The sequence below is a fragment of the Dendrobates tinctorius genome, unplaced genomic scaffold, assembly GCF_039654945.1.
Source record: "Dendrobates tinctorius isolate UK_male_01 unplaced genomic scaffold, ASM3965494v1 ptg000144l, whole genome shotgun sequence".
NCBI classification, from domain to species: domain Eukaryota; kingdom Metazoa; phylum Chordata; class Amphibia; order Anura; family Dendrobatidae; genus Dendrobates; species Dendrobates tinctorius.
Window position 1 is genome coordinate 7,638,603 of NW_027361811.1, and position 16,773 is coordinate 7,655,375.

Consider the following 16,773-nt stretch of genomic DNA (forward strand, 5'->3'; position numbering starts at 1 on the left):
TGTTTCTGGAACCGGTGATATTACTTTTGAGGATAGCATCTGTTGGAGTTCTGTATACAGAAATTTTTTGAAGTTTCGCCGATGGCAGATGTGTTACTTCTAATCTTTGTGGGGGACAGGAGGAAAATTCTATTTTTACTCCCCATCAGACCGAGTCCAGGATTTTTTGGTCTGAAGTTTTTTCTTGCCAGTTTGGGAAGTGGTTTGAAATCCTGCCCCCTACTTGCTTGGCGTCATTTTCTGTCTGAACGAGAGCTCTGAAAATATGTCTCCCTTTACCACCTTTAAGGTAACACCATCGCCCCGTTTTACCTTTCCCCTTGTATTGAGGGGGTCTGGGGTGGGAGAAAAGGCTGCTTCTTAGGAGGTTTTGATTCAGGAAGATTTTTCTTCTGGTCTGTTACTTTCTACAGTAGCTCGTCCAGTGCAGGGCCAAACACGTATTCACCCTTGAAGGGGATAGAGCATAGCTTTGATTTTGATAAGATGTCTCCGCTCCACATCTTCAGCTACAGAGCTCTTCGGGTAGTGTTGGAAAGTACCGATGTTCTTGTCGTAATGCGAACCGATTCTGCAAAGGCATCCGCCACAAAGCCTGTCGCCTTCTGAAGGAGAGGTAGAGATGTCAGAAGATCCTCCCTTGGAGTACCACTCCTGGCTGCAACAGCTGGAAGACCACATAAGAGGAACAGGGTTCTCGTGATGCAGATGGATGCAACGTTTGTTTTAAAGGAGGCTGCTGATGCCTCCCAAGACTTCCTCAGTAAGCTATCCATCTTGCGGTCAAGAGGGTCCTTGAGTTGAGATGAGTCTTCAAAGGGTAGCATAGTTTTTTTTGGCTACCCTGGCTACCTGGATATCCACTTTAGGGACTTCAGTCCAATACTTTGAATTGTCTTCATCTAGGGAAAACCGATCCTTCATCTCGCTTGGGATATTCAGCTTCGTTTCTGGAAATTCCCATTCTTCCAGGATTAGATTCTGGACATTATCATGGATAGGAAAGACTATCTTTCTTTTTGATTTCAGACCGCCAAATAGATCGTCCTGGATTGAGCGGGATGGTTTCTCCTCCTCAATTCCCATCGTGTTTCTGACTGCCGAAAGTAGCTCCTCCATATCCTCTGAGGAAAAGAACAGTCTCCTATCATCCTCTGTATGGCTGGGAGTAAGTTCACATTCTTCCCTCCAATCCCCAGAGACTGACGACTCTGGTTCTGAGTCTGAGATATCTTCAGCGGCATATTTTCTATTTTTCGAGACTGTGGGCCTCCCTGTAAATGACTGGGAAAAGGAAGCCAGGGATGACAATCTCCTGTCGTACCATCAGGGATGGTTGTTGCTCCCGAACAAATTTTCTCTGTGCATAGCCTGCACAATGCTTTTTCTGTAACTGGAGGGGAGTTTTTTTACTGCAGATGGCGCACTTGCGTCTTGCAGACTTTTCCTTTGCTTTTGGTGAAGGATCCTTGTCTCCCTAAAAGAGGAGAAGGGGGGTTCCCATAAGGATGGGTCCTGAATCAAAGCCAGGTACCCCTATACCAGGTATGCTCACTGGGCCAGGGTTTGCGCTCAGCTCTGCAGATGCTGCTCTCAGAGAAGACACATCCATCCTTCAGACCTTAGTCCTAACTTACGGAGTCTTCCATCAGGGTCGTTATATAGGAGCTGAGATCCAGAGTTTTCCCCTCATCCAGTCGGATGAGATCCCTCCCCCTCAGTGAGTGCTTCCTAGCGCCATTCCTTTTTTTTTTTTTTTTTTTAAAAAGTCTGGCGCCAAAATGGCGGTGCATTCCACCGTGGAACGCAGGGCGGAAGTGACGACGCACCTTCTGCCTCAGCGGTGTACGTCACTTCCTCCGCGTGCACCTGGATGCCTGAAGTGCGTGCCGGCATCGGGCGCGAGGGGGAGAGCGATCCATGAGGCTGGGGGGCTACGGGAGGCCCCCAGCGTTGCCGAAGATGCCGGAGGATGGTGCAGTCCCTCCCCGGCAGGAGCAGGCATCAGGGAGGAAGGTCCGGGGCAATCGACCCAGGCTGCCCGGCTAAAGGTAAAACCCCCGGGATGTCGCCGGCCCATCCACAGGGCCCATAAGGAAACGTCTTTATCCCATTAGGGACAGGAAAATATTGGGGAAGGGGAGGGCTCTTTAACCTCTTGTTTCCTGTCCCTAATTAGGATGGGGAGGCAACCTCATGTGTGCTGTCATGGAGGAGATTAGAGAAATAAAGATTAATGAGATGCTTATGCTTCTGGGGGGGTCTGTGGGCGGGGCTTTATCTGTTGCTCTGCTTAGCTATTCATTTGTATGGCTTATGATAGGTCACTGATCCCGCATTATGAATGGCTAATCAAAGCACCAAATTAAGACCCCCACCACAGGCCGCCCCAGAGCACAAGAATCCATTAACTGAAAAATGAAAATAGAGATTAAACAACATCCAAAAGACGGATTTCATCAACCCAGGCACCATTTTAATCAGTATAGCGGTGCCAACCTCACACGGTCTGTAGGTTACTCAGCACAATCCTGCTGACAGGTACCCTTTAAATCAGAATATTAGAAGCAGGAAGAAAATTTGTGAACAGTGACAGAAATTAAACATTACCCTCATTGATAGCACTAGAAGAGCTGCCACCTACGCTGCACTGAGGCAGATGCAGTAAAACTGTATTTATACCAAAACGTCCTAAAATGTGCAGAATTTTATTTTTCTTGCAGTTCTTCATGCTGGATGGCACAATTTTCATGGTCACTTTATTTAGAAGCCTGAAGTGGTTAAAAGTAGCTCAAAAAGACTGATCTAATGTACTGCAAGTTGATTTGATATTGCAGTGCATATGAGAATTCTTTTGATCATTTCTTCAGTGCTTTTTCAGGTGGGCTCCTGGGCTTATCCGAATGAAAGACTACGTGTAAACATACCCACCTACTGCATAGTCAAGTTTATACCACCTGTTAGTTGGCTCACATTGCACCAGAAATTATAGCAGTATATCACAGGGATGTTTATTTCTCACCACTTACCTTAGAGTCTTTTTTATGGCCTCCAGCAAGCAACTTCATTACTACTATATTGTTTTTGGATACCTTCAAAATCTCGCTCACCTAATACAAAAAAAAAAAAAAAAAAAATCACATTTCTGCATCAATCTACACACTTACAGCCATAATTTAGCATACAGTCCTGATCATCATTATTGGCACTCCATTTTTTTCATAAGACTGTACAATATCTTCAGAAATAAATGGAAATGTACCAAAGTTATAGCCTCAGGATTTTATAATTACTTGTCCAAAGAAATACAACAATAAAACATGGTTTTTCAACTTGCATGTTGCAATTTCAAAGAAGAAACAGAATAAACAGCACGTGCAGCAATAAAAACACCCCTAATTAATACTTGGTTGCACACCCTTTGGCAGCCATCTGCAAGCTTCTTGCACTTCTCAGCTGGTATTTTCTCCCACTCTTCCTTTGCAGTTTGTTCAAGCTCTTGAATGTTTGTAGGGTTCTTTTTCAAAATGGCAGATTTCAGCTCACCCCAAAGATTTTCAATATGACTGAGGTCAGGACTTGTTGGCGATTTTAAAACAGTCCATTTTTTATTTTTCAACCATTCCTGTGTACTTTTGGATGCGTGCTTTGGGTCATTGTCTAGCTGGAAGACCCATGATCTTCGACTTAAACCAAGTTTTCTTACACTGGAAAGGACATTTTGTTCTAAAATCTCTTGATAATTCTCGGATTTCCTGATTCCTGTTATATGGTCAAGGCCTCCAGTACCAGACACAGCAAAGCAACCCACAGCATTATGGATCCGCCACCATGCTTAATCGTTGGTAGGGTGTTCTTTTCCTTATAAGCTTCATTGCGCTGTCTATACAAAAAACTTAACTTGCATTGCCAAAAAGCTCTAATTTTTGTTTCATCTGTCCACAGAACATTTTCCCAGAAGGATTGTGGTTTGTCAAGGTACTCTTTGGCAAAGATCCGTCATTCCTTTCTATGTATTTTCTTCAGCAATGGTTTCTTCCATGGCCTTTGCCCATAAAGCTCTGCTTGGTTTAGTATGCGGCGTGTGGTACTTGTTGAAACCATGACCCCAGACAGTTCCATGTTGGCCTTCAGGTCTTTGGATGTTTGACGTGGTGTTTTCATACCATTTGAAGACATCTCTTGGCAATTTTCCTCTCCCACATTCAGGGAGGCTCTTGAAGATTATGTGCCTGACAAACTTCTTAATAACATTATGCACTGTTGAAACTAGGATACATCTTTGGAGACTTATGCCCTTTGAAAGTCTTGTATTTCCTAATAACAGTTTTGATGTTCTCAGAAAGCTCCTTTGTCTTCACCATTGTGACAAAGGAACAGGGCCTACCATGTGGCTATATATTATATTACCCCCTCCTTTGATACGCATGCGTTAGGGTATTTGAGTCAGCGCCAACAGGTGGCTATGCTTCCGCCACCATGCTCCTAGCACTATCACACTAGCGTCCGGTGGTGTCATCCTGTATAGGGCACTACCGTTCCACACTAAGTCAGCATCCGCCAGTGCAGCGCCAGGCGCAAGTTGTGCGCTGTTTAGTCCAAGCCTGGGCGATTAGTGGCGCATGCCAGAGAGGCGCCGTGCACACTTGCGCATTGCTTTCTAACCGCAATTGTGGTGCCAAGCGCTGCTGGTCTGGAGGGACCCTTTCCCTTGTCTCTGGGGCAGGGTCTTGTAACCATATAGCAGTGCTTTCCCAGCCGAGTCCTGTGAAGTTAACAGGCTCTGGCTTTACATCCAGCGACTCTGTGAAGTAACAGAGTTCGCTCCTATACACACCGGGTCAGTGGTTACCCGCCGGTGTTCAGGTAGAACTCCGCCATTACTTAGCAGCAGTATACCATCTCTGCACGGTGGACCCCAGGCTACAAATGCACCTCATTATCATTTTATTATTTGGTGCATTCCGCCAGCCTAACATTGGGTGCCAATAACGATGAGTAGGACTGTATATAAAATATACCCATTGCCTGCAAGTAGTTCATATAGTTGATATTTTTTGACAGTGTCATACACATTTCCCTCAATCCCACTAGCCAATGAATATCAGTCTGGCTACTCTGTTAGACCTGTCGTCAGTTTGAGATATGTAGTTAAATATTCCCTGGTGAACATTATGCAAGGGCTATATATGATGACACTGCATCTACTAATTACCAAGTTGCGCGACTTTTCTATGAATTGCTGTTGCAAGACATATCCCTGTATAGACCCGGCCTTAAAAGGTAACAAGATATTTTACTTTTATTGACGGCTTCACCCTGAAGTCCGTTTTCACCTTCCTGACCAGGCCATATTTTTTTTTTTATTCTGACCAGTGTCACTTTATGTGGTAATAACTCTGGAACGCTTCTACAGATCCCGGTGATTCTAAGAGACTTATCTCGTGACATTTTGTACTTTATGATAGTGGTAAATTTTGTAAGCTATGACTTGTGTTAATGAAAATACCGGAAATTTTGGGAAAATTTAGCAATTTTCAAAGTTTTCGTTTTTATGCCCTTAAACCAGAGTTATGTCACACAAAATAGTTAACATTTCCCACATGCCTACTTTATATCAGCACAATTTTTAAACCAATTGTTTTCTTTTTGTTAGGAAGTTAGAAGGGTTAAAAGTTGATCAGCAATTTCTAATTTCCAACAAAATTTACAAAACCACTGCGAAAACATTAGGGCCTCGATGACTACCTCCTGAAACTGAAGGAAGGTCCCCGTACTGCCGGTAGATCTAAAACAGCACAAAAGTATTGTACAGTGCCATCTGTACAATGTGCACAACAAATTTTGTTTGTCCAATACTTTTGCTTTTCGCATGGCACTTTATGGTTTGAGGACCTGTACTTGGAGATCTACACCCCCATGAACATATTATAATCCAGGATACAATCTGGCTTTGGGACTTGCGTCATGGTACTTCGGACAGTGACAAGGGGTGGATGTCACTGTGTATGGTGGTCAAAATAAGGACATCCCTTTTGTCCTTATACTTGACCACCAGCATGTTGGCGCAGCATTGGTCTTTGCTTGCACCCTTTTCAGCATTTGCCCAAGTAGCGGCTTAGGGAGGTCTCTATTATGATTTCTTCAAACTGTGCCGCATGCAAGTGTATCTCTGACAGAGTGTCTTGAAGAGTGGGATGCGGTGTAAAAGTTATCTTATGTAGCGATGATAACACTTATCCAGCAGTGGGTGCACTAATTCCAACAATTTTCCCACTCACTCTCAGGACAGAGAGGCATCTGGGTGTCCATCACTTTCTAGACCCTAAATCTGTGGATGTACTCGGAGGTACTCTCACACAGCTTTTACAGTTTAATTCTGTACCTGGCCCTCTTACTAGGGAGGTATTGCCAGAATTATAGCTTCCCTTAGAAATGAACCAGAGATTCATCTACCATATATACTCGAGTATAAGCTGACCCCCCCTAATTTTGCCACAAAAAACTGGGAAAACTTATTGACTCGAGTATAAGCCTAGGGTGAAAAATGCAGCAGCTACTGGTAAATTTCAAAAATAGATACCAATAAAAGTAAAATTAATTGAGACATCAGGATAAATGTTTTTGAATAGCCATATTGAATCAGGAGCCCCATATAATGCTCCATACAGTTCATGATGGCCCCATAAGATGCTTCATACAAAATACACCCCATATAATGCTGCACAAAGGTTAATAATGGCTCCATAAGATACTCCATAGAATAATATGCATCATATAATGCTCCATAAAGGTTATGGCCCCCATAAGATGCCCCGATAAGATGATCCATAGATTATGCCCCCATATGCTGCTCCATGTATTATGCCCCATAAGATGCTCCATATATCATGCTCCCATATGCTTCCCACATGAGATGCCCCATACATTATGCCCCCATATGCTGCCGCTGCTGCAAATAAAAAAAATTACATACTCACCTCTCTGTCGCTGGGTGTCAGGTGCCGATGTCGCTGCTGGCTCAGGACCCGACACCTGAGACATACACCTGTCCTGCGTCCATCGCTGCTCACCGCTATCTGCCACGTCATGTCAGTGACGTTCAGGCAGCAGAGAGCACGGCGCGCACTAACCACGTCACTGCGCCCTCTGCTGTCTGAATGTCACTGACAGAGGACACATCATACAGTAGCAAGTAGCGATGGAGCGGGGACAGGTGAATATAGCCTATACTTAACCAGTCCTGGCGCGGTCTCTGCAGCTCCGTTCTCCCACTGTCTCCCTTCCTGCCTTCAGCAGTCACGTGGTACCGCTCATTAAACTCATGAATATGTGCATATTCATGAGCTTAATGAGCGGTACCATGTAACCGCTGAAGGAAGGAAGGGAGACCGTGGGACAAGCAGGGAGGCTGCAGAGACATGCAAGGAGGGGCAAGTATGACCTGACACCCCCGCTCCCCCTCCAACCCCCTGGCGTATATCACTCGAATATAAGTCGAGAGGGGGACTTTCTGCCCAAAAAAATGTACTGAAATTCTCGGCTTATATTCGAGTATATACGGTATACAGATGTCCCTTGGGTGGGTTTGTGTGCCTCAGAAAATTTTCTGTTGAAGTTTTCAACTATTGGCCGAATTTTATATAGAAGATTAAAAGTTAGGATAGTCTCGGACACTGAGCGTTATCACTATATTACAAAATTTTTTGGATCACTTGAAATCAAGTGCTTGTCATGGCCATAGGGAATACCAGTGTGCTGTAGAGAATATCAGTACACCAGTATTGATGAAGCTCTGGTTTTCTGACTGCGCCCATATGCAGCACATAACTGACTGGTATCTGCGGGAATAGCAGAGTTGCTGGGTCCTAGCTAACCCAGATCAGCTCTACCAGTGATGCTCTGCATAGCAGAGGACTGTGTTTCCCTGTAATTGTGGCTCCTATGGATTGCCCAGTTACACTGGGGACAGACAAGAAAAAAAAAAAAAAAAAAACACAAGGGAAAAGAAAATGCTCCCCACAGATCTTTCATGGGAAATATGTAAAACATATGAAAAACTTAAATGTTATCCATGATAAAAAATCTTTATATAATATACACAAAATACGGGGACGTGGCTATGCCGTGAGAGGGAGAGGACGCTGGTGAGGAGAGCTCCGCATAATCCTGACTGATCCTGGTCTCTAACAACTCACTTGCTGCTGACTGGATCCTCCTTGGACGCTGAGGCCCCCTGGGCACTCCGTGGCAGGTCGGGAGACGGCTTCTGGGAGCGGGCGGCTGGTTCCCCCCCAAGGCGGCGACCATCTTGGGTGCGCAGCTCAGCTGCTGAGGGCTGCAGCGCCGGCTTTCCACTGCTGCACAGCCGCCAGGCAGAGAAGAAAACCAGCGGACCATCTGGGGGAGCGCGCGGTGAGTGCCCTGGAAAAACGGGCCCCGCGTGGTATCCCTCTTCTCCTATCCGTTCACTGTGCCGGCTGGCGCCATCATTAAGGGAGGCTCTGTGCACCCTCCCCCACTGCAGCTGCCTCTGCGGGACCCCCCCCTCCCTCCCCGGGCCATAAAGGTCATTTGGACTGTGCCTGGCTGCCGTCCTTGTAATCCTTCAGGCATCCGCCTGTGGCCTGATTTATACTTAACTGTTGCCAGCCCGCTGTGATACCCATCTGTAGTGGATAATACCTGGATCGCACGCCTCAATTATTTCATTAGAAAGCACTGCAGGCAATCATGAGCCGACTTAAAGGGTCAGGAACGGCGGCGGAAAAATTAAAGGAGTTTGCTAGACCTGCCTGACCCCGCTGAAAGTGTGCGGCATAATAGGAGCACATCCTCTCAAGTTCAGCGCAAAAAAAAAAAAAAAAAAAAAAAATCGCCATTCTGGGGGTGAGGAGATGGAACAGGAAGAATTGACCCTTAAACAAGCATCTGAGCAGTTGATGCAGGCTCTCTCATTGACCAGGACATCCCTGACGGAGAAAATTGAGGATGTTTATACGGAGGAGGGGAGACTCCGTCAGGATATGCAGGCCATGAAGGGACGCATTACGGAGGTGGAGACGAAGGTGTCCAGGGTGGAAGACACCATTACACGTATGGAGGCTAAATTAACGAAGGTGGCAGGCTCCATGAATGCTTGGAAGCAGAAGGCGGATGATTTAGAAAACAGAATGCGCCGGAATAATATCCGTATTGTTGGGCTGCCTGAGCGCTTGGAAGGTCAACATCCTGAGCAATTTCTGGAGGATTGGCTTAAGACCTCCCTGGGGTATGAATTCTCCCAGGCAACTATAGGCCGGTGAGTCTGACTTCTATACCAGGAAAGATCTTTGAACAAATTATTAAACAACATGTAAGTCAATACCTGGATAAGAATGAAGTGATCAAACAGAGTCAGCATGGGTTTGTAACTAATAAGTCATGTCAGACTAACTTAATTTCCTTCTATGACGGTATCACTGATTGGGTGGATCAAGGAAATGCTGTAGATACAGTATATCTTGACTTCAGCAAAGCATTTGACAAAGTCTCTCATACAATCCTTATTGAAAAAATGACTAAGTATGGAATGGACAAGGCAACTGTTAGGTGGATTCATAGCTGGCTTAGTGATCGGACCCAAAGAGTGGTCGTAAATGGCTGCACATCCAGTTGGAAGAATGTCTCAAGTGGGGTACCACAGGGCTCTGTCCTGGGCCCTGTATTGTTCAACATCTTTATCAACGATTTAGATGAAGGAATTGAGGGTAAACTGATTAAATTTGCTGATGACACAAAGATAGGAGGGATAGCTAATACTAGAGAAGAGAGAGAGAGGATTCAAAAAGATTTAAATAAACTGGAGAAGTGGGCAGTAACTAACAGAATGGTTTTTAACAGGGAGAAATGCAAAGTACTACATCTGGGCAATAAAAATGAAAAAAGCATATATAGAATGGGAGGAATAGGGCTAAGTGACAGCACATGTGAAAAAGACTTGGGTATACTAATAGATCACAGACTGAATATGAGTCAACAGTGTGATGCAGCAGCAAAAAAGGCAAATGCAGTTCTAGGATGTATTAACAGAAGCATACAGTCTAGATCACGTGAAGTCATTATTTCCCTCTACTCCTCTTTGGTCAGACCTCATCTGGAATATTGTGTCCAGTTTTGGGCACCACATTTTAAAAAAGACATCAACAAACTGGAGCAAGTTCAGAAAAGAGCGACCAGAATGGTGACCGGTCTGCAAACCCTGTCTTATGAGGAAAGGTTGCAGGATTTGGGAATGTTTAGTTTGCAAAAGAGAAGACTGAGAGGAGACTTAATAGCTGTCTACAAATATCTAAAGGGCTGTCACATTGTAGAAGGCTCAACTTTATTCTCATTTGCACAAGGAAAGACTAGAAGCAATGGGATGAAACTGAATGGGAGGAGACACAGATTAGATATTAGAAAAAACTTTTTGACAGTTAGAGTGATCAATGAGTGGAACAGGCTGCCACGAGAAGTGGTGAGTTCTCCTTCAATGGAAGTCTTCAAACAGAGGCTGGACAGACATCTGACTGGGATGATTTAGCGAATCCTGCTTTGAGCAGGGGGTTGGACCAGATGGCCCAGGAGGTCCCTTCCAACTCTACGATTCTATGATTCTATGATTCCTCAATGTTCACAGTTGAAAGAGCCCACAGGGTCCCTACAAGGACCCCTGCCTCCGGGGGCCCCGCCTCAACCATTCCTGGCACGCCTGCTCAACTGCAAGGACAGAGATACCAATTTGCGTCTTGCACGCCTGAAAAGTCCTATTAAATTCAACAATGCTGTTTCCATCTTTCTGGATTTCTCCATGGAGCTGCAGAAGCAGCGGGCACAGTTCTTCGAGGTCAAGAAGCAACTCAGAGACAGGAACGTTGTGTATTCGATGATGTATCCGGCCCGGCTGCGGGTTGTCCATGGAGGGTTCCTCCGTGTTTTTTGCGGATCCGGCGGAGGCGACTGAGTGGATACGGTCCCATGGGAGATTCCCGGCAAAGGAATCCTAATGTGACGGCTGTTACATCAGATTCTCTCAATTAACGGTCTAATTGGAGCTCTCCCAGCGAGTTCCCAGATTCCAGCTATACCAGACGCTGTATTCAGTGATGGTATCCCCTTGTTTATTTTTTGATGGGGGCGCAAGACTGTACGCCTATGTTACTAGGTTCCTGTTTTGCTTTTTCTTTTTCAAAAGTTTTAATTTTTATAGTTGTTTAGATGGAGGCCACAGCCGACGCCAAATTCTGTTATCTGTGTGGGTCTCTGCACCGGGATCGGGCACCATATTCCGATAGACGGGAATGGGTTTCTGAGCTGATTTGTATGACCTGGAATGTAAGAGGCATTAAAACCCCTCGAAAGAAAAATAAGGTATTCTCACAGATCAGACATTACCGTCCTCACATTGTGGCCCTGGTAGAGACGCACCTGACTAGAGATACAGTTCAGTGGGTACAGAAATCGTGGGTGCAATGGTTTATACATGCTTTTCACACCAGCTACTCAAGGGGAGTTTCTCTGTTAATCCATAAGAATGTTCGGTGGGAGGTCAGGGAGGCCCGGAAAGACCCTGAGGGACGATTTGTGTTCGTGCATGCGCTGATTAACTCTCAAATATGTAATTCTTTGTATTTATAATCCCCCTCCGGCCAATATATCAATCCTTCAGAAGGCACTGAGCTTTGTTCTAAATTACCCGGACGCACACGTCATCTGTATGGGAGATTTTAATTTGGTCATGAATAACCATCTTGACAAATTGAGATTAGATGATGGAGTACAGGGTGGGGTCCCCCCCCACGGGCACATCCCAACTGTCACAATTCATGGCAGGTAGTGGGTGGCTAGATCTATTGAGAGTGCACCATCCAGAGACGATGGAATATACTTGCCACTCCTCCACTAAACGCTCTCTGTCTCGCATAGACTACATTTTTGGGTCCAGCAGTTTGGTGGCGTGGGTAGATATTACACATGGAGGCATAGGGATCTCGGATCATAGTCCAATTATTCTCAAGCTTAAGTATGGGCCACTGACTAATAGGATAGCATGGAAGCTGAATCCGTTCTGGCTGAAGTTGATAACACCCCATGATAAAACGATAGATCAGCTACGTTGCTTTGTCTCGTCCCACCCCGAACCCCGTAATATTAATGTATTTTGGGATGCTCTCAAAGCCTATTTGCGGGGTTGTCTATCCTCCACGATTTCTCACATTAAGCGGGTGACATCGGAGGAGGATGGCGAGATGGAGCGACGTCTGAAGGACTCGGGAGGCAGCCTATATATCGGATCAAACTAACAGTAATAGGGTAGAATAGCTGACCGCTCAAAGGTTATATAATCAATACACTGACACCAAGACAAAACGTAAATTATTTTTTGCCCGGCAGTCTTATTTTGAAATGGGGAATCAGGCGAGTAAGTTTCTGGCCTACTTAGTACGACAGCATAATGCGCCTAACACAATCTTACAAATTCGTGATTCAGGTGGTACGTTGGTTTCCTCAACTGAGGAGATACTAAAATGCTTCTGTTTACTATGGTTCATTGTACGATTCTAAGACGGATGTGGGTCGATTCTAAGACGGATGTGGATGACCCAGAGTGTTTAAACTATTTGTTAGACAGAGTTTCCTATGCTAAGTCCTTCTCAACAGGCCTTTATGGATGCTGAATTTACTCTGGAGGAGGTAGAGGATGCCATAAAAGGCATGGCCTCCGGGAAGGCCCCTGGGCCGGATGGATTCCCTGTGGAGTTATATAGGAAATATCAAGATATACTGGCGCCCCTTTTGTTGACAGTGTTTCGTAGGATTTGGGAGGGGGGATGAATGCCGGAGTCCTTTTATGAGGCCAGTATAATAGTTCTTAAAAAGGAGGGGAAGGACCCTTTAGATTGTGGAACTTACAGGCATATATCATTGGTAAATGTGGATTATAACATTTTTACAAAAATTTTGGCCAAAAGAGTAAATTCAGTTATATTAGATCTTGTACACCCTGATCAGACCGGCTTTATGCCGGGTAAGAGAACTTCCATGAATATCAGACGTGTCCAGTCAGTGGCCCAATATAGCTCTCTGGTACCGGATAATGAATGGGCACTGGCATCACTGGATGCGGCCAAGGCCTTCGACTCGCTTGAATGGCCTTTTCTCCGTGCATGTTTGCGGAGGTATGGATTTGGTGATAGATTCCAAAGGTGGGTTAGTGTCTTATACATGAAGCCCAAGGCCCGGGTCATCGTAAATAACTCCATGTCTGAATCATTTTTACTGCATAGGGGAACTCGTCAGGGGTGTCCCCTTTCCCCAGCCCTTTTTGCTCTTGCTATTGAGGCACTGGCAATTCGTATAAGATCCTCCCCTGATATTGCTGGTATAGAAATAGCGGGTCGGACGAATAACATAGGCCTATATGCTGACGATATGGTGATATTTATGGACAAAGCAGAAGAGACCTTAACAAGAGTGATCACCACTATAAATAAATTTAGTAAATATTCTGGCCTATACATAAATTGGGAAAAATCTGCTTTGATGCCTCTCTCCCATGCCCCAATGCCACGACTTGAGACTCTCTCCTTACTGCCCATTGTGACCAGTTTTAAATATCTGGGTGTTTATATCTCAAAGGGTAGTAAATTTGATCTTCAACTCAATATACAACCATTGTTGGAGACGGTCAAAGGTAAATTTGCGATTTGGGGTAAGCGCCCACTGTCTGTAGCCGGACGTATTAATTTAATTAAAATGATATTGCTCCCCAAACTAAGCTACTTTCTTCAACACAGTGCGGTGGTGGTGCCCAAATCCTTTTTTGCTAATCTAAATTTCCAAATCACATCCTTTATTTGGGGGAAAGCCAGGCCTAAACTCAAATTAACCACTCTACAGAGGCCCAGGAGGGGAGGGGGGGCAGCATTACCCGATTTCTTTTTATATTATCTAGCTGGACAGGCCAAGGCCATAAATACATGGATGCATGGAGGTCACCTCCCGAATTCTGAGAGTCATCTACTCCATGCTGCAGGGACTGGTTGCCTACTGGGTTTTTTGGAAATGAGGAAAATAAATGTCTCGAAACTACTGCCTCTGCATCGCTTGGCAAGATCAATATGGAGGCAGATTAAGGGGGTGACTAGATTTAGGGATGTTACAGCTGAAATGCCCCTGTGGAATAATGGCTACCTCCCGGTGCTACGTGAACATCCATCCGCTGAGTTCTGGGTCCAATACAGTGTCTCTACGATAGGTGATCTATACGATCATGGTACTTTGGTGTCCTTCGAGCATTTACAGGTTAATCGTGGTGTCCCGAGATCCCAGTTTTTCCGCTATTTACAACTAAGGTCAGCTTTTCAAATCGCATATGAGAAGTCTAGATATAGATGGTGCCATCTCGTCTTTACCCTTGATAGGGATCCTCAAGTCTCAGGGCCCTCAGGGTCTCATCTCTTTATATACGTATATGTTGTCAGTGGGGACAGAATGTGCCTTAGATTCCGTTAAGAAGAAATGGGAGAGGCTCATCCCTGATACACAGGGTGAGGAATGGGAAGAAATCCTGGAGTCGCCAATCTGGGTATCTCCGTCTACCAACAACAGGATGATACAACTGTATATTATTAATCAATCATATTTGACCCCAATTCGACTCTTTAGGATGGGCCGATACCTGTCATCGGAATGCTTGAGATGCCACTCAATGGATGCAGATTTTATACATCTGATCTGGTGCTGTCCTGTTGTGCAATACTGGAGAGGGGTGACGTCATTATTAACATCCTTGATACAAACCCCAGTTCCCCTTGAGCCATTGATCTGTCTGTTTGGAGTGTGGGATGAGGAGGCATGGGATCATTATGTTGGGATTTTTCTACGGGAGACACTGTTCATGGCACGGAAGATACTAGCATTACGGTGGATGGGGAATTCACCTCCTTCTCTTGGGTCCTGGATCACTCTGGTAAATTCGATTATCCCATATGAGCGGACACTATCAAAATAGAGGGTGCCCGGGTAAATTTAAAAAGATTTGGGAGAGGTGGAACTCCTCTCACCTTGCAGAGCGGAGATGTCGCACAGTAAACTACTCATTATATAGAAGTAGGCTGCGGAATAGTTTGTTTTGGTAGATGTAGATAGCTTTTAGAAGCCAGGCAGGTTTTATTACTGGTACAATAACACAATACTACTGTAATTCAATTGATCTTATGTTTGCTTTATTTACATACAATTGATGCACATATTATGCCTCATGTTTTCATGCTATTTGAATATGTATATTTTGTATCAAGCTTAACATCTTGTACTAAATGTATATGGTTTAATAAACGAATTAAAAAAAAAAAATATATACACAAAATACATGCACAGTATATAATAAAATGTAACAAAAAACCGAACACATTAGGTATCTAAACAGCTGTTAATAACCTTTTAGAATTCATTCAACAGGTTATTTTGTGTAAAACATGAACCGTAAAATGACAAATAAAAGAAAAAACTTAAAAAATGGCTTCTTTCTATATTTGAGTCACAAAGAAAAATTACATAAATGACAGTAAATTATACTGACCCCAACATAGCTCTAAAATAAATACTACAATACGTACCACATTAAACAAAAGTCTCATACAGCTACATCAATTAAAGAAGTAGAAAAAAAAATTAAAATTATGGCTACTGAAAAGACGAGAACAGAACACTTGGCCAAAGGGTTACAATTGCTAAATTAGAGAAACAGAGGATCTGAAAATAAAATGCATGTAAATATGAGGAAAAGAGGTGGCCAGCCTTCAGCAATTGTTAGAGGACGCAAAGTATAAAAGGAAGAAAAACCTTACCTCTTGATCTTGATTTGGGATATTTTCCAATATCATTCTTGCTTGTTGGAAGTGTTTGCTAGCAGCCATGTAAAGGTCCGAAGATTGGGGAGGGGGGCTGTACTTATTTAAGTCAGACATTTCCTAGGATTTACAAAAATGAGGGATATTACATCACATTTAAATGTGCAAAGTACATAGGAAAAAAGTAACCTAATGTGGAAAAAAAAAAATACAGCTACACTCAAGAGGTGAAATGTTGTTGTTTATGGGAAAAGGTAACACGAGTGGCTTCCAGTGACTAGTCAAAGCTATCAAGTCTGCCTGTACTGCTGGCTGCTGCATACTGTCTATTTCAATAAATAAGGGGTGTTTAAAAAGAAAAAAAAAGAGAAAAAAAAAGTCTCTCTAAACAGAACTGCACCCAACCATTCAATGTGTAGCGGCCCTGACCTAGTACTGTAGATCAATTCCTATTCAATTCCTATTCTCTGGAAGGAGCTGATCTGCAGTATTCAGCATCAGCCGCTACATAACGAAACCGGGTGTCGGACCGCCACTGATCACTGATATTAATGACCTAATCTAAGAATATACCATCCAGAATAACATGACTGGAAATCCCCTCTAACTCTCTAGCGCCATGCCATGACTGCAGCGCAAGAGGTTAAGAGAGCTCCCATATGTATATACAAGAGCTATAATTGTAGCTGGATTTAGACTGAGGGCCAAATGATATGTCAACTTTCCATAGTGAAAGTGAGAAGAAGCGGTCACCTACCTTAAACTGTAAGTAGTGCACTGGTGGAGGTGTGATAACACTGTTGAATGGGGCAAATCTGTGCTCATACCGAACTTGCTCACTATCCAACTCAAACTTGGGTTTTCTCACTTTTCCATCCATGTCAAATGCAATCATTGT

The 16,773-nt window shown here is 44.2% G+C and overlaps 1 protein-coding gene across 4 annotated transcripts in view; it reads right to left on the bottom strand.

The window, feature by feature from the left end:
- The window catches only part of NAA35 (N-alpha-acetyltransferase 35, NatC auxiliary subunit), a 143,538-nt gene that overhangs the window by 20,850 nt on the left and 105,915 nt on the right, over positions 1-16,773 (bottom strand). For 3 of the 4 annotated variants that reach the window (XM_073545995.1, XM_073545996.1, XM_073545994.1), the window contains exons 20-22: positions 16,633-16,773; positions 15,873-15,995; positions 3,030-3,110 (exon numbers count right to left, since the gene is read on the bottom strand). In XM_073545995.1, coding sequence (XP_073402096.1) covers positions 3,030-3,110; positions 15,873-15,995; positions 16,633-16,773 — 345 coding nt within the window. Of the gene's footprint in view, positions 1-3,029; positions 3,111-15,872; positions 15,996-16,632 lie in introns of those variants that run through there. The other variant, XM_073545998.1, reaches the window with a different exon arrangement.